The 17888-nt window shown below is 48.2% G+C and overlaps 5 protein-coding genes across 7 annotated transcripts; 4 read left to right on the top strand and 1 right to left on the bottom strand.

The window, feature by feature from the left end:
- Positions 1-4267: 4267 nt before the first annotated feature.
- On the top strand, positions 4268-6894 carry LOC136186513 (STAM-binding protein-like). The gene is made up of 10 exons (XM_065973874.1): positions 4268-4852; positions 4907-4982; positions 5036-5140; positions 5199-5763; positions 5817-5947; positions 5997-6134; positions 6191-6303; positions 6365-6467; positions 6513-6748; positions 6800-6894. The coding sequence occupies exons 1-9, from the start codon at positions 4659-4661 to the stop codon at positions 6576-6578; spliced, it is 1491 nt and encodes a 496-aa protein (XP_065829946.1). The 5' UTR covers positions 4268-4658; the 3' UTR covers positions 6579-6748; positions 6800-6894.
- Positions 6653-7773, top strand: LOC136185859 (N-terminal Xaa-Pro-Lys N-methyltransferase 1-B-like). Its single transcript, XM_065973060.1, has 7 exons — positions 6653-6748; positions 6800-6898; positions 6959-7057; positions 7308-7389; positions 7429-7555; positions 7606-7707; positions 7758-7773. Exons 1-7 carry the CDS (start codon positions 6653-6655, stop codon positions 7771-7773), a joined length of 621 nt encoding a protein of 206 aa, XP_065829132.1.
- LOC136186512 (U4/U6 small nuclear ribonucleoprotein Prp4-like) lies at positions 7608-10529 on the top strand. The gene is made up of 18 exons (XM_065973873.1): positions 7608-7707; positions 7758-7996; positions 8042-8118; positions 8165-8237; positions 8289-8351; positions 8396-8445; positions 8497-8576; positions 8625-8718; positions 8774-8868; positions 8920-8978; positions 9022-9145; positions 9205-9294; positions 9353-9410; positions 9464-9528; positions 9589-9696; positions 9756-9874; positions 10057-10188; positions 10244-10529. Exons 2-18 carry the CDS (start codon positions 7849-7851, stop codon positions 10321-10323), a joined length of 1515 nt encoding a protein of 504 aa, XP_065829945.1. The 5' UTR covers positions 7608-7707; positions 7758-7848; the 3' UTR covers positions 10324-10529.
- LOC136186511 (ras-specific guanine nucleotide-releasing factor RalGPS2-like) lies at positions 10376-13393 on the bottom strand. Of its 2 annotated transcripts, none has more exons than XM_065973870.1 (15): positions 13273-13393; positions 12878-13169; positions 12596-12820; positions 12417-12509; positions 12296-12363; positions 12188-12243; positions 11893-12118; positions 11523-11843; positions 11432-11470; positions 11313-11383; positions 11212-11257; positions 10995-11151; positions 10837-10929; positions 10681-10783; positions 10376-10633 (listed from the first exon to the last, which is right to left on the bottom strand). In XM_065973870.1, exons 2-15 carry the CDS (start codon positions 13133-13135, stop codon positions 10518-10520), a joined length of 1872 nt encoding a protein of 623 aa, XP_065829942.1. In that variant the 5' UTR covers positions 13136-13169; positions 13273-13393; the 3' UTR covers positions 10376-10517. The 2 variants fall into 2 exon arrangements, with proteins under 2 accessions (XP_065829942.1, XP_065829943.1); XM_065973871.1 differs by having other exon boundaries at positions 13269-13380.
- On the top strand, positions 12672-17837 carry LOC136186508 (E3 ubiquitin-protein ligase HACE1-like). 2 transcript variants are annotated; one of them, XM_065973866.1, is made up of 27 exons: positions 12672-12809; positions 12867-13480; positions 13535-13589; positions 13637-13690; positions 13789-13893; positions 13957-14032; positions 14097-14228; positions 14291-14373; positions 14426-14522; positions 14572-14664; positions 14721-14827; positions 14877-15253; positions 15313-15569; positions 15626-15756; positions 15806-15877; positions 15933-16020; positions 16069-16174; positions 16236-16336; positions 16396-16483; positions 16540-16689; positions 16742-16803; positions 16858-16992; positions 17048-17179; positions 17252-17350; positions 17411-17481; positions 17530-17646; positions 17697-17837. In XM_065973866.1, exons 2-27 carry the CDS (start codon positions 13417-13419, stop codon positions 17797-17799), a joined length of 2955 nt encoding a protein of 984 aa, XP_065829938.1. In that variant the 5' UTR covers positions 12672-12809; positions 12867-13416; the 3' UTR covers positions 17800-17837. The 2 variants fall into 2 exon arrangements, with proteins under 2 accessions (XP_065829938.1, XP_065829937.1); XM_065973865.1 differs by having other exon boundaries at positions 12673-12809; positions 13637-13732.
- The last annotated feature ends 51 nt before the right edge of the window (positions 17838-17888 follow it).

Raw genomic sequence — 17888 nt, 5'->3', positions numbered from 1 at the left:
CGCCTTGGTCGTTGCCATGGCGCGATCAGCCGATCGCGCCCAAGGAGCTCTATCCGGTGCTGGTGGCGGCCGTGGTCTGGGGTCCCACGTGGCGTGGCGAGTCGGTGCTGTTCCAGTGCGACAACACCACGGTCGTGGCGGCGATCAACTCCGGATCTAGTAGGGACGGGCGGCTGCTGCCTCTTCTGCGCGCGTTGCAGTTCGTCGCAGCCCAACTTAATTTTTGCTTTCGGTCGGAACACATAGCGGGGGTAGATAATGTTTTCGCAGACGCGCTGTCGCGAGGGGCGACCGTACTGGACTGCCGTTTTCGCAGGTGGCGCTGGACATGCGAGTCGTGCCGGACGGGGTGGCCGTCGCGCTCGACGCCCTCCTTGGGGGCGACGAGGCCTGGACCTCCCCGCACTGGAAGCGGCTCGTCGCGTCTACACGCTAAACGGCCTGGCTCCAGCATCACGGAGAGCGTACTCGTCCGGCCAGCGTCGTTTTCTGTCGTTCTGTGAAGCCCTTAATATATGTCCGGTTCCCGCTTCGCTCGACACGTTCTGCCTCTTTGCGTCGGCGCTGGCGGAGGACGGCTGCGCGGCCTCGACCGTGCGCCAGTATCTCTCCGCGGTGCGCAGCCTCCACATCACGGCGGGGGCCGCCGACCCATTCCAACCGCGGCCGCCGCTATTGGACCGCCTGCTGCGGGGTATTCAGCGCGTGCAGGCAAACGAGGGGCGGCGTCAGACGGACTCTCGCTTGCCGCTGACGGTTCCTCTGCTGGCACGATTGCGGGGCGTTTGGAACGGGTTCGCGGACCAGGCACAGGCGCGGCTTCTGTGGGCGGCAGTGTGTGTAGGGTTTTTTGGGTGCCTCCGTGTCGGGGAGTTCACGGTGCCGTCCCTTCGAGAGTTTTCGCCGTTGCGGCATCTAGTGGTGCGGGACTTGGCCGTCGACCGTTTCCCCGACCCGTCGTGGGTGAGGTTACGAATCAAGATGTCTAAAACCGACCAGTTCGGCGAGGGGGCTTTTGTCTTCCTGGGTCGGGCTCCGCCGGGAGGGGTGTGCCCAGTGTCCGCGCTTTTAGCTTACGTGGCGGCAAGAGGCTCCCAGGAAGGCCCGCTGTTCCTGTGGCCAAATGGCGCCCCGCTGACGCGAAGGCAGCTCGTCGACGGTTTGCGGGCGGCGCTGGACAAGGCTGGGGTGGAGTCAGAGCGGTTCGGGGGACACAGCCTGCGGATCGGGGCGGCCACGGAGGCGGCGAGGCTCGGGGCGTCGACGGCGGTTATTTAGGCGCTTGGTCGATGGCGCAGCAACTGCTACATGCGCTACGTGCGGATCCCGGAACAAAGCCTGGCGGGCGCAAGAGCGCTGGTGGGAGGCCTTCAGGGCGGACGCTAGGACAGGACTTTTTGGGGAAGGGGGGAAAACGGTGAACATGAGAGTCTTGTAGTCTGAGTTATTGGCGTGTCGTAGCGGCGAGGATGCGAGCCGGGCCCGGGTAGGTAGAGTTTATTGGACGGTGGTGCTCATGGGCCCACCGCCGGGCGCCGGCTCGCGTAGCCGGGGCTCGGCCCACGGGGGTCGGTGGATGGTCCGCGGCCGGGCGTGAGGGACCGGGTTTCCGGCACGCTTCCGGTTTTGTTCCCTGGGTCCGGGCCCCCTACCGCCAAGCCCTTTCCTGAGCGGCAGGGGGTTGGCACAGAGCGGTAAGTATCAATGGCAGGTTAACATTATTGTTAACCGTCGTTGATACGGAGCGTCGGGCGTGGGCGGGCTCAATCGCATCACAGCGGCCGAGGCAAGCACACCTACGCGCGACGCAATCTTTTCTCTTCCCTCCCGACCCTCCCTTGGGGGTTTTTTCTTCTTCTTCTCCGCCTGGTTCCCAGGCGTGACGGGGCGGCTGGACGGTGGTGCTCATGGGCCCACCGCCGGGCGCCGGCTCGCGTAGCCGGGGCTCGGCCCACGGGGGTCGGTGGATGGTCCGCGGCCGGGCGTGAGGGACCGGGTTTCCGGCACGCTTCCGGTTTTGACCCCTGGGTCCGGGCCCCCTACCGCCAAGCCCTTTCCTGAGCGGCAGGGGGTTGGCACAGAGCGGTAAGTATCAAGGACCCACGAATTTTTGATACATGCTCAGCGTTAGCAGATAATCGGCCGGTAAGACAAAAACCCGACCGCAGCCAGAGAAGAAGGTCCTCTATCTTCGCGAATAATAGCTGAAATTTTGCGTACGTTTAGGATGATGTTTGCTATCGACCGCCCAACTGGTTTGGCGCATCAATTCAATAAAAAAGGCCCTTAATGTCATTTTAGCGCGTTCGCGTTCTCCGCGGCTGACGCCGACAGTTCGCCGTCTCTAACCGCGAGACTCACACATGTATGTTTAGCATCAACGTGCACTACCGTGGACGGACAGCGGAGGAACTCACATGTACAGAGTCAGCCGTTACCGGCTTGAAGTATCATAATCTGTTTCCTTTCCCTGTGCCCAAGTCAGGCAATGTGAGTCCTCCGCTGTCCGTCCACGGTAGTGCACGTTGATGCTAAACATACTGTGTGAGTCTCGCGGTTAAAGACGGCGAACTGTCGGCGTTAGCCGCGGAGAACGCGAACGCGCTAAAATGACATTTAGGGCCTGTTTTACTGAATTGATGCGCCAAACCAGTTGGGCGGGCGATAGTAAACATCATCCTAAACGTACGTGAAATTTCAGCTATTATTCGCGAAGATAGAGGACCGTCTTCTCTGGCTGCGGTCGGGTTTTTGTCTTACCGGCCGATTATCTGCTAACGCTGAGCATGTATTAAAAATTCGTGGGTCCTCAAATGAAAGCTTTTGCTTTGTCCCGCACGATTAGGTGATAGTGGTATGTTCCTAAAGCCTCTACACCTTGGCCCAGACAAAAATATTTGGAAGAAGGGATCTTTGCGTTCTGATTGGCTGATACCTATTGTTACCGCATCTAACGGCGAGCATGCGCAACGATATTCCCCCCTGCTCGTAGGAGGACCTATGCATGTGTACGGGTCATATTTCCTGTTACCCGTACACGCGTACATCACATACTATACATGAGTGGATGCTTTTGATTGTGACGTCAGAGCGTGACAATCAAAACTGTCGCGTTTCGGTTTCTCGGCGCATTTATAACACGGAAAATAGCACAGATCAATTGGAAACAGGGGTTTCTAAGCATTTTTTCCGTTTATGAAAGAAAAAACGCTTTATTCGCGCCGTAAATCGCCTTTTTCGGGTCACCGTTTTGGGCCCTATGTCACGCATGCGCTGTACAAAAAAAAAGGTTTTAGGTGACGTCACAATACAGTGTCTCGAACAGACGTACATACATACATACATACACTTCCGGCCTTGAGATCACGTTTGAGAGAGCCTCCCTCGCCATTGTACGGGCTCGCAAACTGCGTTTGCCACCCCGTACAACTGCGTAATACAAGATATGTAAGAAATAGATACCGTGCTGAGGGTGTTCGGGGATCACATGATGGCTCACAAAAGGCCATCATTATCTAGTTCCCCGAACACCAGGGCGCGCCCTGGTGGGAGGGGCTCTCAAGGGCAAAATCTCAAAGTGTTTGTCTGTCTGTCTGTCTGTCTGTCGGTCACGCTCACGTCACAATCGCTGCTCTTAGGCCAATCACACACAAAGGTGCCTTTATGACATCACATTCATTGTGATGTCATAATCTCCCGTATTTTGAAGAAAATGCTACCGAAAACGTTACGTCACAGTAGATTGATAGTAACCCCGGATTATCAAGTTATCAGGAACGAGTACTGTACGTATATAGGCTAACGGTTACATAACAGTTGAGCTTTATTTGTAACGTTCATCGAGGGAACACAGTAAAGGAGTACGTTTGTCGTGCTGCGAGCGGAGCTCGCAGCATGCAAACCCAACTGCGAGCTGATAACGTGCCACTTGAGAGATGATCATGCACCCGAGAGGGGCCAGGGAAGGGTGCATAGTAGCTCTGTGTCGCCTTTACTCGACAGGTGAATCGCTCTTTTGATACATAAATACAACACCTGAAATCTGTGGAGTAAAGGCATAGCCACCAGGTGCCCCATTCCCATTTTTTTTACAGAAGTACATATTTCTGGGCAGATAAAGATGTGGTTAGGCAATGCGATGCCAATAATGCACATGCTGTAGGCACTAATAGAGCTCGGACACCGTGCTAAGGGTGTTCGGGGATCACATGATGGCTAACAACGGGCCATCATTATCTAGTATTATCTAGTATCCCTGCTTGAATAGAGACGACGGATTCGACGCAACTGAGAGAACGCCGCCGGGTTGGATGCAATCGCCCGTGGGATCGACCAAATTTGGTCATTCGATCTTAGCGCGCACTCCACGTCTTTCACACGAGGAACGATATGTGGATGATCATCGTCGATTGAGGATTCATTAGTTGCAATTCTTCTACTACGCAAAGGGCAACGAAGGCAACGAGCGCGAGAAACAAGAGCACGAAGGGGGCAAATTTTTAAGGGCTCTTCATCACGATGATTAACCACTATCTTCATTCATTCAAAGAATTTTGAATGAAAGATTTTGAATGTGAAATCATGGACGTCATTAAGCGGATGCATTCGACGAGAACTGACGTAATTATTTAGTCCTCAGAAAAAACCCGGATCATCTGATGGCGTCTGCAGTTCAAGAACCTGCTCTTCGTATTCGATCGCTCAGTTCTCGTGCTAGCGTGGTGAACTTGGAGGCTTCGATTCCAGTGAAACGCTATTATCGCTCCGGTATCGAAATGGAACGAGTGGCCAATGTGTACTATTCCGAGGGCAACTTAGAACACGCATTTATCCTTTATTCAAAGTTCATTACGTAACGTCATAGAAAGGCGTTTTTATGTACGTAGGAATATCGCTTGCTCTTCAGGCTCTTTCTCGAAAAGTTGCCCCAACACCCGTCATACAAAGAAAGTACAAAAGAAGAGAAGGCGAAGAGAAAAGAGGTATGGTAGCACCAAGTTATTGTATAATAGTTTATGCTGATGTCTGACGGCAGAAACTCAAAGTGGTTTTGACCAAAGCGGAAGAGGTAAAAAAGAAATTGGAAGATAGATTTGTGAGGGAATATGACGTGTGGCTTGCCACTGAAGAGAAGAGAAAGGTGTAGGAAAAGATCAATCAATCAATAAGTTCACTGATTGCAAATCGCTCCTTTCTAGGCTGTCGAAAGAGAGAGGCAAATGCGCGAAGAGGAAGAGAAGCGCATTCAACGTCAAAAAGAGGAGGAAGAAAAGGAGAGGCGTCGTATAGAGAACGAGGAGAGAGCAGAAAGGGGAGAGGAGGAAAGACGAATGAAACAAGAAGAAAAGACTGACCCACCACCACCACCACCACCACCATCAACACAACCTCCAACCTATACGGATGCAGTAGCATCCGAAGGGTTTGTCGTTCCTTTTGACAGAGGCCCTGAGGCGGAAGATACGGCTTCGGTTCTTCCTATTGCGCAAGGCATGGCTGGACTGAGCTTAAGTGGTCCAGCTCCCAGTGCTCCAGCCTACTTTGACACCGGATTGCAGCCTTTGTCTAATGCCTACCAAAACGAGTCGTCTATGATAGGAGAAGAAGTTCAAAGGCCTGCAATTGATAGGTCGACCAAACCACCGCCTCTTTATCAGTCTGGACCGTCGTTTGATCGTGATCAGCCTGTTGCAATGCCGACGTTTGATCGATCAGCAAAGCCTCCGGACCGACTTAATTCCATAACGTCACTTGAAGATTTGGGTAGGATCGTTGCAACTATCAAGACGTTTTTTCATGGCGGTGTTTTACTTTAGATCCGGAAAGTACTATTGATGGACTTCGTCGGATTTTTGTTCCTGGCGATTTGATGAGGGAATTTGAGCGCATTGCCATGTCAAACACGTTGAAAAATATAGAAACGTGTGGCATACTAGCCGGAAAACTGGTTTGAGGGCATTCCTTGCTGTAAATATGCAATCTTTTGGCATTTTTAGAGAGGCAAAGCGTTTTACATCACCCACGTCCTGGTACCAAAACAGGAAGGGACAACTGATTCTTGCACGACTCTCAATGAAGAAGACCTTTTTGAATATCAGGATGGCCATGATCTGATCACACTCGGATGGATACATGTAGAGATAAAAGGAGTTAAATATACGTATCTAAAAGTGATAGACTCATTTTTTAGACACATCCAACGCAGACGAGTTTTCTCTCGAGTGTTGACTTGCACACTCACTGCGGATATCAATTAATGATGGATGAAGCTATTGCAATTGTTTGTGCTCCCAAGCATCGGCAGTAAGAACACAAAATGGCATTTAGTTTTGATTTCACTTGCGGTTCTTTGCGTTTTAATCAGAATTGGTATTTACAATTTGACAAGACCGTATGGCCTGCGCTTTGTTTCAAGCTGCAGACAGACGGGATTTCATCCTCATCCCAAAGATCCGAAACTTTTTCAGGTACAGTTTTTGACGATACAGCAAGAGGACAATGTTGTTTTTTAGGACTGCGCTCATGTGACAGTAGAAGCTTCTACGCCCGTTATCGTTCATGATTTTCGTTTTCGTTGATAATGATGATGATGATGATGATGATGTCACGATATAAATACGCATATAAGATTGTCGAGTCACGTGGTTTAGACATGGCGGAGGCTTTCACGCCACCAACGACCTCGAACGAGTCCGATCCAGAAGGCGATACAAAGAAATGGTACGGGAAAGCAGAAGCGTACTGGAAGGTAATGTTAGAAAGCGATCTGATTTCGCAACGAAGATTCACCGTTTTTTAGCGTGAACCAGCTACAGTCAACGGAATGCTCGGCGGATTTGGCCGAATATCTTCCGTGGACGTGAAAGGATCGAAGAAATTTTTGGAACCACTTATTCGAGTAAGGATGGCTAACTTTTTTAGAGACACAACTTGATTTATTTTTTCCTGTGAACTGAAGGGATCATCCGCTGTTGTAGAACCGAGCATCGCTCTAGGTATCCTTGTCGTAGGCCTCCTTCTCGTCTTTCCGACGCGTTTAGTTCAGACTGTGGATCCGGTATCGGACGAGTCACGAAGAGACTTCTGATCCCACTGTTCAAAACTGTCGACATGGTGGAGAGGAATCGGAAATTTCTCGATCAAGCGTACAAGTATCTGGTAGGTGGCGAAGACGAATGGGACGGTGTATTTGACTCAGGGTTTAGTCTGATGCGGCTGATCGCATTGGACGGCGTATCTGTTCCAGTTTACAGGTTATTGCGGGAGAAACATTAGCCATAAATTCAACAGTCACGCCTTTTAATTAGGATTTTGAGCCGGAAATGGCGCGATACAGTGTTATCTGGTGTCAATGGGTTCTTCTCTATTTAACAGATGGTCTGATTTCAGGTATCTGAACTCCGGCATCTGATTTTTTCTTTCTTGAAGATGACTTAGTTGCTTTTTTGCAACGCTGTAAAGCTGCTCTGACAAAGAATGGGATTATCGTTATTAAAGAAAATGTCTCGTCATCTTCAGAGAAAATGTATGATGACAATGATAGCAGTGTTTGCAGGTTAATTAGAAGGTATGGGTCCTCTTATTTTGTTTTTATTGTATTTACAGGCCATCCGAGGTATTTCTTAGTATATTTAAAGAAAGTGGGCTTCGTATAATAAAAGAAGACATGCAAATGGATTTCCCTGAAGGCCTCTATCCAGTGAAAATGTACGAGCCGTTCAAATATTTATAAATTTAGACTATTGATTTAATTTTAGGTGGGCACTGAATTAGATACTTTTTTACGTCCAGATGAATAAAGTGTGCGCAGTCTTGTGCGCAGTCTTGTGCGCAGCTTGAGAATCCAAAATGGCCGACGATCAACCTGCCGCTAAACGAGTGCGTATTGCAGCCGGCAGCAAAGACGAAGAGGCGCGACAGCCTCTATCTAGCATCCAGGGACTCTCTCCAGCAGTTCAAGCCGGAATCAAAGCTGGAAATATCAATTTCAGCGACGGTAAGCCTTCCTGCGACTTTATTCTGTTTGGAACTGTCTTGCCAGGAGGGTCTTACGACCTCAGTACCGTGTCCGAGCAGCGCCAGCAAGAAGTGTTGGCCGAATTCGAAAAGCGAAAGAAGGTGAACAGGCCTCCTTCCTCCCTTCCCGGCGAATTTTTCCGTTTAGGCTCGTGCGATTGCCGTTCCGACAGACGATACGCAAATTAAGGCGAGACTGAGAGAATTTGGCGAGCCGATCTGTAAGTCGAATTTGATCGACCAAATTTCAATCGGAATTTCGTCTTTCTAAGGTCTGTTCGGCGAAGGACCGGCCGATCGTCGGGAAAGATTGCGAGTTTTGCTCGCCGAGCTAGGTGAGTGGATTCTTCGTGTTAGCACACTCACGCATCCAATCTAGGCGGCGAGGCACTGAGAAAGGAAAAGGAAGAAAAGTACGACGAGGAAGAAGTGCAATTATAGGGAACGAGCGTTTTTTGTGACGTCACTGTATGCGTTTAGCAACAAGAAGTTTGGTATCACGAAGGATCAGAAGCGCTGAGATATTCTCGGCTTTGGATTACAGAATATTCCCTACCAAGGCAATTAATTGAACGAATACAAATGAAATATAATTTTCTTTTGTATAGGGCAAGGGAAAGATTGAAGACAGCTAGGATAGAACGTGCTCGTCCTGATCCAGAAAGAGCGTCAAAGATTCAGTCGCTACACAAGAGACTTCGAGTTACTATTAGCAAATCATCACAGGATAGGGTCAATTTTTAATTTTCATACGTAGACTTTTAGCAACTACTGTAGTCAAGTTGGAGACGAGCGTCCCGTTAGCGTTTGCCAGTTTGCTGCCAACTCTAAACTGCTAGCCACTGGATCTTGGTAGGACCAGCGTGTCTATGAGGGAAATTGTCACTTGTATACTTTTTCAAGGACTGGACTCTGTAAACTCTGGTCTATTCCTCAGTGCGAAGAAATCCGGGTTCTACGAGGTACCACTACATGCCAGAAAAAATAAGTCATCACGTGGCATAGGTCATGACAGTCGCGTTGGGGGAATTGCCTTCCATCCTGAAGCGACTGTCGGTTTGTCTGACAGTGCAGCTTGCTTGGCATCTGGAGCGGCAGACGGGAAAATCAATCTTTGGTCTTTAGAGAGGTAGGAACCGTACCATAGAACAAACGCTTCCTTTTCACCCAATCTTTCACTTCATCCAGTGACGTTCCCCTGGCATCGCTGGATTGCATGACGGATAGAGTGTCTCGCGTGGCATTTCATCCTTCTGGGAGATACGTGGGCGCTTGTTGGTACGTTGACCCGCACGCTTCAGAGAATCTTAGGGGCACTTTGCTCTCTGCTTTTTAGTTTTGATAATTCGTGGAGGCTGTGGGACCTGCAAACGCAAACAGAAATTCTGCACCAGGTAGTGTTCTCGTGAAAGACTTGCTACATATGTAGGTTTTATTTGTGAATCAGGAAGGTCACAGTAGACCTGTCTACGGTCTCAGTTTCCAGCACGATGGTAGCATCCTTGCGACAGGGTAATGGTGATTTTGTGCAGCCCTGATGATTGATTAATTAAACCTGTCATGATTCTTTAGTGGTTTGGACGCCATGGTTTTGGTGTGGGATCTCCGTAGTGGAAAGTGTGTTCAGCCATTGCAGGGTCACCTAAAAGCCGTCCTTGCCGTTGACTTTTCGCCGAATGGGTACGTCGTATCTTCTCTCCGCGCAAAACTCCGTCAGCGGGCATTGGTTCTTCTACAAGGTATCACATAGCCACAGGCAGCGAGGATCATTCCATGAAAGTTTGGGATCTAAGAAAGCGAAAGCCAGTCTACACAGTTCCGGCTCATACGAATCTCGTATCCCACCTTCGATTTCAAGGCAAGGGAGCTGTAAAGCTCAGGCAAGGGAGCTGTAAAGCTTGAGCCGCCGGCCTGTTTTGCTTAAAATATATAATGGGACCGGGAAGGGAGGAGGGCATGGGAGGCAACAGAAAGTGAAAGTGCCTCTAACTAAGAGGCAGGGCTTCTAGAGTGGGCTTATCATTTCTCTCTCCTTCTCAGGCGGTGACGGGCGTTTCATTGTGACGGGGGGCTATGATTGTACTGCGAAAATCTGGTCGCATCCGGGTTGGTCACCTCTGAAGACACTTGCTGGCCATGAAGGGAAGGTAATGTGCGTTGATCGATCGCCAGGTAGGTAAAACGCGACAGTATTGATAAAAATCCCTTAGAAATAAATATTTTATAGACGGAGAATTCATAGTGACTTCATCGTATGACAGAACTTTCAAACTCTGGTCGCCAGAAGTGTTGCCGGCGTATGACTAGCTAGGTATGGCGATAATTTGAGACAAATAAACGCATTGGCTGCCATGAAGAATCATTTTCTGCCTGCTTTATTAATTAGCTACACGTCCTTATTCACAATAGATATCCATCAACGGTGGTATGAAAATAGGGTCAAGCTCTTCTGATCTATGCTCGGAAACTAGTGTATATATACTATGAACAGGCGGTTATTATCATAGATGTATGAGGGGTGCTTCTTCCTTTTTATGCGATTTAATAGCTTTCAGAATAGCGTCCACCCACTTTTCCATTTCTTCAACCGAAGACGTGAAGAATTTTCTCACTGTGCCTAGTAAAGGTTTGAATTATCTCAAGTGGCGTTCATACTGCATTGACCTTTATCATCAGTCAGAGTGAAAACGGGTTTTTGTTGTGGAGATGTGCTGGCAGCAACGGTGCATCCGCCCAGGTGAAGACAAGATCGCGGCTTTGCTTTAAACTAGGCCCCCAAACAGAAATGAAATTGGCTATGATCAAGGGAATTGCACGTACAGAGGATCGTTCCGGTTTTCCGGACACTCCACTGGAATCATAGAGAAGAAAGAAGCCGCTTTCTACAATACCCCAACATCTTGACCATCGTGGCTACCAAATAAAAAAATCCAGCTTTAAAAATGTACTTATTGAGAGAGAGATCCCATATAGTTTACCCTGTATACTCGCTTTGAATATTTTCTAATAGTTTTTCGTTTCAGGTAGCCCTCAAACAACGCATCCTCATCTCTGGTGCGCTGGTCCAGCGAAATGTAAGAAGCTTCGTCGCTGCTCTCTCCCTTATCACCTGAAGCAATCGTGCTGAGGCTACTACTGTACAAGAACACAATTAATGACACCTGGGAAACGTGTCTCGCATTTCAGATCACTTACTGGTGAAAGCTCGTTTCACTCTCGTCACTCTCAGAGCTACTAAGCTCTGCCACAAGAGAAACGACGTCTGAAAACGGAACGTACGCTACTATGGCTGTTACCATCTGCAGAAGCTAAAGGCGTGTGTAGCATGTCTGAGTTAGGAAAATCCAGTGGCTCAAGACAGGAGATCCTAAAGAAAGACATCCAATTTTTCGTTTGAAAAATTTTCGCAACTTACCGGCATTGATCAAGAGGAAATTCAATATCGAGTATCCGCCTAAGAAAAAAATGCAGTAACTATAGGTATTATTTAATTGATTGGCTCTTACCCTAAACTGTGGTATTTTTTGTGTTTTCTAACTGACGCCGCCTTTTCTTTTAATAGCGTTTCCGTATCGACTGCCGGCGAAGTTCGCGTTTTTCCAATGGCAGCAAACTTTCTTCTTGTCTTCGTATGAGGTGAAAGAAATCCGTCAGGCAGGACACCACCCCGGGATGACAAAAGTGGCAACGTGGATGATTTTCTATCAATATCACTGCTTGATTCAGAATGGTATCTTGGATGGCCATTGGAAACGCGTCGAGGCAATTTATCTGAGCCAGGAGACCCTCGATATTCACTGCCGGCAGGTTCCAACAACAAAGACAATCTAAATTCAATTTTTAAAAAATTGTTTTCTTAGAGGGGATATTTCTCACTTGAAATTATTGTCGTCAACGAATTTCTGCATTTCTTCCATATACTCGACGCTGAGAAGATACTTCTGTATGTGATAAAGCGGCTCGATGTGACGATACTCGGACGACTGGAAATAGACAATCGTTCTCAAGATGTTGTCTCGCTGAGGGTCGCCGCCCGCAGTCGCCGTCGCCGGATTCCGCTTACTCATTGCTTTCATGTAGAGCAAGTCTTGCAGGTACATCCCTGAGGGGATGGGCAGAGACAATACAATAGGAAACAGAGAGGGAGGGGCTCAGTCGCTCACTCACTCACCGAAGTATGGAATGCAGGGTAGAGACGTTGATGCCAGATGATCTCTCAAAGCTTGTCTGTGTGTACTCGGGTTAAGAGCTGGGCGGAGGATGCACCTTCTCCGCTTACCGATTGTTGGCAACCGATACGAGCCGATCGAGCTTCTGAAATGTGCGTTTGTCTTTGTTCGGCACTTGCTGCGGTGAAAATGAAAAGAAAAAAATTCCCGGAAGAGGTGTAAAGGACGTACGCGCCACGTTTGGATGAGACGGTGAATGGGAGCGCTTTGGAGAGCCAAAACGACGGCCATCATGCTGTGAAGGTCATTTAGCTCGTAGAGTTTCTGTGAGAAAAAGCGAGATGATGTAGCCACTCCCCCTCTTAAAAAAGACGGGGGCGAGCACGCGAACTTTCGGTTCTCTTTCGTACCTTGGCGATTTTGATGAAGTGACGTAGGACTTCGACGCGACTTTTGACCGATTCGGTGCCGAGAAGCTCCCGCTGGGTCCAAAAGGTCACGTTATTGAAACGACGCGAGAATTCGACGACGTTGGGCGCCTTGGCGACTTTTTCCTTTCCCTCCCATTCGCCGCTGATCAGTTCGTCGATGCTGATCGCTTTGAAGAGTTTCAAGTCGAGCAGCGTCAGTTGACTCTGCAAAAAGGCGGCGGGGAGTAAAAACGGGCGTTTTTTCCATTAGGGGGACCCCACCGCGAAATCTTCGGCCGCCACCTCGCGAAAGTCGAACAGAACCGAATCGTAGCTGCGCGATCGGGGCATTCTAGAGGCGACGCAGCCGTCGGGGAGATTGCCGAACGAGTTCGATCTTCTCTTTGCGCCGTCCGAATCGATTTGGATCTCGGGCAGAGTCAAGTAGTCGTTGCTTCGACCGATCGCGTCTTCCGAATAGGCGCGACCTTTTTTCCTCTCGCTGCCGCTGCTGCTACTACTTTCATCTTGCTTTGACATTGTCCTCGCGCCGACCTATCGTTGCTCGTTTCGTCTAGGCAAGCGAGAGCAATTTATCTTTTCGCGTCAATTCACGCCTTGGCGAAGCGTGCAAAAAATACGGCATCGTCGATGCAACGAGACGAAATCCCACCTACTATGTCTCCACTATTTGCCCATTGTTTTCGTTTAGACGTGGCAGCGAATAACGAGAGAGCGAAGAGGCTGGTAACCTTTTTGGTGATAATCCGGGCCTGTAGCTTTCTTTGTTGTGCGCAGTCGCGCCTCCCTTTTTCGACGAGATGGAGGCCATCCAGCGATTGGTGCGCTCTTTGCGCGCCGCCAGGTCAGTGGAACTGCCCAACGGTGCGTATATATTCTACTGGGTCGGTCGGAAATTTGATAAATGGGATTTTGTAGACGATGACGCCGCTTTTCTTATCCTGATGCGAATGGTGATGCAGAATCAATATCGGTACACAGTACACATCACAATCGAACTCGAAAAGCAAATGTATCTAGGCCAGTGAACGAACTTCTCTCGGCGCCGAGCTGCACATTCGACGTCAACAAGACGTACGGTCGCGCTAGGCGCACTTTGGCTCATATTGCAGCGAAGTACACAAAATGTCACATGACCTAACGCTAAGCCTTCCACTTTTGTTTTAATTAAGCGTGGGAGCGGCTGAATGCCTCGCCCTTCTCCTCAAACGTGGCATTGACGTCAATGCGAAAGACGGGTCTGGCGTGACTCCTCTCCTGCTGGCGGCCAGGGGTGGGTGAGTGAGTGCATCTCTTTCATTTCAACCTGCGTATAACAAAACGTTCTCTTTTGACGGCAGTCACGGAAAGTGCGTGCACAAATTGATAGAATTTGGTGCCAATATTCACATTCAAGCCAATGACGGGCTGACTGCAGTACACATTAATTAATTGTCTTGAGATTGATGGGAAAGTTTCTTACTTGTTTTGAGTTCTTTAGGTTCATTGGGTTGCTTGCAATGGAAGAACCGAATTGCTGGCTGAACTTATTGCAAAGGGAGAGTACGTTGACGTCGTTGATTCTCAAGGGCAGACAGCATTGCACGTGGCCTGTCAGAACGGCCATATACCTGTCAGTGGGAGCCGACTAATTCATTAAAATAAAATAAAAATAGTTTTCTTTTTTTCTATTAGGCAGTGGCTTTGCTTTTGGAAAAAAAGGCGTCTGTTGATCGACCAGACAGTTATGGACGAACGCCGCTCTTATTTGCTTGCCGGTTACTTCACAATCCGTATTTGCCAAATTTTTGAAAACATGTTTCTTGAAAGGTACGGTCAATCAGGATGTGCTCAGCTACTGATAAAGTGGAACGCTAAACATCTTCGTGACAATGGGGGCAGTGCGCCTATTGATATCTGCATTGAGGTTATTTTTGAAAAGAAATGCGTAGGCTCCGTTTCATTTCACTATGCAGAGTCGTTATCACGACTGCACTCTCCTTCTCGTCGACTCCTATCCCCAACTCCTTTCCACCATAATTGACATGGACAATGCCGAAGAGAGCAACGTGAGACAGACACCAGTATTTGATTTTTCTACGTAACTATTGTTGTCTGTGGGCAGCTTCAAGCTGCTCTATATCGACTCTGTCAACACAACCAAAGCTACATCCCTCAGATCTTGCTTGGCTTGGCTCAAAAGGCGTCAACAGCTGGAGAAGAACTCCTCAGGTTAATTGACCGTATGGTATACCTCTACTTACATAAGGTTCTTGTTTAGCTTGAATAAAGATATCGATTATGTGGTGCCTTTGTTCTTGCGTTTCTTACGCATATTGTGTCACCTTCAGCAAAGCACATCATCCTTCCAAATTTGCCATTTGTCATCGTCATCGGTGACGTCTCGATTCCAAGTAAAGAAGCACAGACGTTCGCCATCTCTCGAGTCGCCTTCAACTTCGCGACGCGGTAGCAGCGCCGAAAGCTCGGAGACGATTGGAGTCGTTCAGGAAGCGAGCGAAAAGAGCGTTAGTCTTATGGAATCCCTATGGGAAGTGCTTGAGCAGTGGTTCTTATTGCTGGCCAACGAGGTAAGCCAGAGCGACGTGAAGACCGTTCTCTCGGCGGAGCCGGAAAAGCCAGCGGTGGCCGAAGAACGTAGGCAGATGAGCAGGATGGAGTAGTCTTTCTTTTCGGCACTTTCGTTCTGTTTCTAGCTGCTAAATCGAGAATTGGAGCGACTCCTGATAAAGTGGCAAGCTTGCTCGTTCGCACGACTCCCACTCATGTGCGACGTGCTTTTCTGCGAAGCGTGTCGCAGTCGTCTTTGCCTCAACGCGGTCCGTCGACCCGGGAAGACGAGCCTCTGGGCAGATGGAGTGGAAATTGGGAGGGATGGCAGCACGGATTCTCGCGCAGTCGGCACAGAGCCGTTTTGTCGCCACCGGCGGCTGATTCGATTACAGGAGACGACGTGAGACTTGTGTGTATTTTGGATATACTGTATTTGTTCAGGATTTTTTTTCGTAGACGAATTTGTTTGGTGAAGTGGGTCATCTTCTAGCTGGTGGAGTCATAGGCGCGTTTTCTGACCGGCTTTGTGCCGTGACGCATGGATTTTATCTTCACTGCTGCATGTGTGAAAGCAACGCCAGGCGAAGGTGTGCATTCTCTTTCTTCTAATGTGGCAGTGAAACGTCATCTTTGTAGTCGGAGTGGTATGGAAAGATTTGTCACTTTTGCTGATAGGCACGAGAAAGTTCTCAAAATCTTACTGGCGCGGTGAGTAGTGGTTATGTTTTATGTTCACGTGTGATTACGTAAACTTTGTCTCCAGCAATCCCAAGTTGATATTTGCTCACTTCCACTTTCTTTTGGAATTGCCTGACTTACTACGGCGTTTTATTCATATAGTCAGATCTCAGGTATTTCATGTCAACACCAACAACTTGACCTCTAATATTTTTTCGTAGCCGTTTGAGGAAAGACGAGCATGGTTTTACGAAAATCTTTATCGCCAGCAAACGAACGCTACTGAGGAAGAGCCAAATCAAGCAAACGTTATTTCAGTTTCTAGAGGTAGAGGAGAGGGCACCAGCTAATATATCAGTTCACGCGTTTGAGTTTGATTTTTCTCAAGATGACCTCTTCAGTTCGTCTTGCTGTGCCTTGGCCAATGTAGACGTGGAAAAATTGAAAAAGAAAAACACCGTTATTTCTTTCAAAGGAGAAGGAGGAATGGTAAGAAAAAGAAATTAAAATGCGTAGGAATTTATGTGATACTGTCCTATGAACGCAAGGGTTCTGGTGTTCAGCGAGAGTTCTTTGATCTTCTATCTAAAGAGATACTGAATCCAGACTACGCGCTGTTTACTCAATCTACCGATGGTATGGAGAATCCCAGCACGTTTCTTCAAGTCAATAGTTAATTTTACTAAATCTAGGGGCTACTTTTCAACCCAACAGCAATTCGAGCATCAATCCGGATCACTTGAGTTATTTTCTGTTTGCTGGTCGAATAATTGGAATGGCTCTTTTCCGTCAACAGTTGTTGCAAATCTATTTCACTCGCTCTTTCTTCAAACATATTTTAGGTTTCACAGACTGATTTCCCACAAATCCGAGAAGTCAATTAGGTCGTTTTAGGTATTCCTGTCGATTACAACGACGTTGCTTCCATTGATACAGAATATGCAAACAATTTACAGGTGAAAGATTTTATACAGTACAACTAAATTGTTCTGTATAGTTCTGTATTGCAGTGGATTCTTGATAATGACATTTCAAACCTCGGCTTGGAACTGACGTTCTCCGTAGAAACGGACGTTTTTGGCGCTATGCAAGAAGTCGATTTAAAACCCGGGGGTAGTAGCATAGCAGTGACGGAAGAAAACAAGGTGCATGCAAACGCCGAAAAGGAAGAGAGAAGTTTTTATTCTGGTTACCGTTTAGGAGGAATACGTTCAGTTAGTTGCCGAGATGAGAATGACTCGAGCTATTCAACGTCAGATAGACAGTTTTCTTCGCGGATTTCACGAATTCATTCCGCGTTCTTTGCTGTCTCTATTTGACGAATACGAGTTGGTCGGTGTTTTCCTTTGCATGTTTCCGCGCTGTTGATTTTCGTGACTGATGCTGTACGGTTTATATTCCTAGGAGCTGTGCTTGTCGGGAGTTCCAAAAATTGATCTCGAAGACTGGAAAGCAAACACCGAGTATTCGGGGGGATTCGACGACGAATCGCCGGTCATAAAGGTGCATGAATACATACATGTACATATAGGCAGAAATTTAATGCGACACATGCTCAAACAGTGGTTTTGGGAATTGATGGCTTCGTTTGACCGCAAGGTGCAAGTTCAAGTCCTGCAGTTTGTCACGGGAAGGTATACATATACAGAGTACGTTACGTCGTGCGTAGATGCCTTCGTTAGTTCCCGAGTTCCTCTCGGGGGATTTGCCAATCTCGTCGGTGCGAGTGGATTGCAAAAATTTATTGTGACTAGCAGCGAGCGAGCTGCGGGAAACAGCCTTCCTACAGCAAGCACGTGGTATTATTATACGCATCGACATAATTTTCTTCAGACTGCAATTGTTCTAGTTTCAACTTACTGAAGCTGCCAAACTATCAGAGCAAGGAGCAGCTGAGAAAATGCTTACTAATCGCTTTAAATTGTGGCGGTCTTGGTTTCGAATTTGCATGACTTGTTGACGTATACAAGTTGTAGTCCGCGTGCCATGCAAAGCGATTGCATGCAACTCCTCAATAAACGAGCCGGTGAGTTTTTCATTA

This window comes from Oscarella lobularis, chromosome 4, assembly GCF_947507565.1.
Source record: "Oscarella lobularis chromosome 4, ooOscLobu1.1, whole genome shotgun sequence".
Classification (NCBI taxonomy): domain Eukaryota; kingdom Metazoa; phylum Porifera; class Homoscleromorpha; order Homosclerophorida; family Oscarellidae; genus Oscarella; species Oscarella lobularis.
Note: the sequence above shows the minus strand (reverse complement) of the source record. Positions and strands in the feature narration are given on the sequence as shown.

Excerpts from the sequence above, each read along its gene's own strand:
- LOC136186513 (XM_065973874.1), top strand. The coding sequence starts at position 4,659 with ATGGCGTCTGCAGTTCAAGAACCTGCTCTTCGTATTCGATCGCTCAGT. Across the intron at positions 5,141-5,198 it reads CCACTGAAGAGAAGAGAAAG|GCTGTCGAAAGAGAGAGGCA; the intron begins GTGTAGGAAAAG and ends GCTCCTTTCTAG. Across the intron at positions 5,764-5,816 it reads AACGTCACTTGAAGATTTGG|ATCCGGAAAGTACTATTGAT; the intron begins GTAGGATCGTTG and ends GTTTTACTTTAG.
- LOC136185859 (XM_065973060.1), top strand. The coding sequence starts at position 6,653 with ATGGCGGAGGCTTTCACGCCACCAACGACCTCGAACGAGTCCGATCCA. Across the intron at positions 6,749-6,799 it reads AAGCAGAAGCGTACTGGAAG|CGTGAACCAGCTACAGTCAA; the intron begins GTAATGTTAGAA and ends ACCGTTTTTTAG. Across the intron at positions 6,899-6,958 it reads TTTTGGAACCACTTATTCGA|GGATCATCCGCTGTTGTAGA; the intron begins GTAAGGATGGCT and ends TGTGAACTGAAG.
- LOC136186512 (XM_065973873.1), top strand. The coding sequence starts at position 7,849 with ATGGCCGACGATCAACCTGCCGCTAAACGAGTGCGTATTGCAGCCGGC. Across the intron at positions 8,869-8,919 it reads CTGCTAGCCACTGGATCTTG|GACTGGACTCTGTAAACTCT; the intron begins GTAGGACCAGCG and ends TACTTTTTCAAG. Across the intron at positions 10,189-10,243 it reads GTGCGTTGATCGATCGCCAG|ACGGAGAATTCATAGTGACT; the intron begins GTAGGTAAAACG and ends AATATTTTATAG.
- LOC136186511 (XM_065973870.1), bottom strand. The coding sequence starts at position 13,135 with ATGTCAAAGCAAGATGAAAGTAGTAGCAGCAGCGGCAGCGAGAGGAAA. Across the intron at positions 12,510-12,595 it reads ACTTCATCAAAATCGCCAAG|AAACTCTACGAGCTAAATGA; the intron begins GTACGAAAGAGA and ends TTTTTCTCACAG. Across the intron at positions 11,471-11,522 it reads AAAAAATACCACAGTTTAGG|GCGGATACTCGATATTGAAT; the intron begins GTAAGAGCCAAT and ends TTTTTTTCTTAG.
- LOC136186508 (XM_065973865.1), top strand. The coding sequence starts at position 13,417 with ATGGAGGCCATCCAGCGATTGGTGCGCTCTTTGCGCGCCGCCAGGTCA. Across the intron at positions 14,033-14,096 it reads CCAATGACGGGCTGACTGCA|GTTCATTGGGTTGCTTGCAA; the intron begins GTACACATTAAT and ends TGAGTTCTTTAG. Across the intron at positions 16,337-16,395 it reads TCAAAGGAGAAGGAGGAATG|GGTTCTGGTGTTCAGCGAGA; the intron begins GTAAGAAAAAGA and ends TATGAACGCAAG.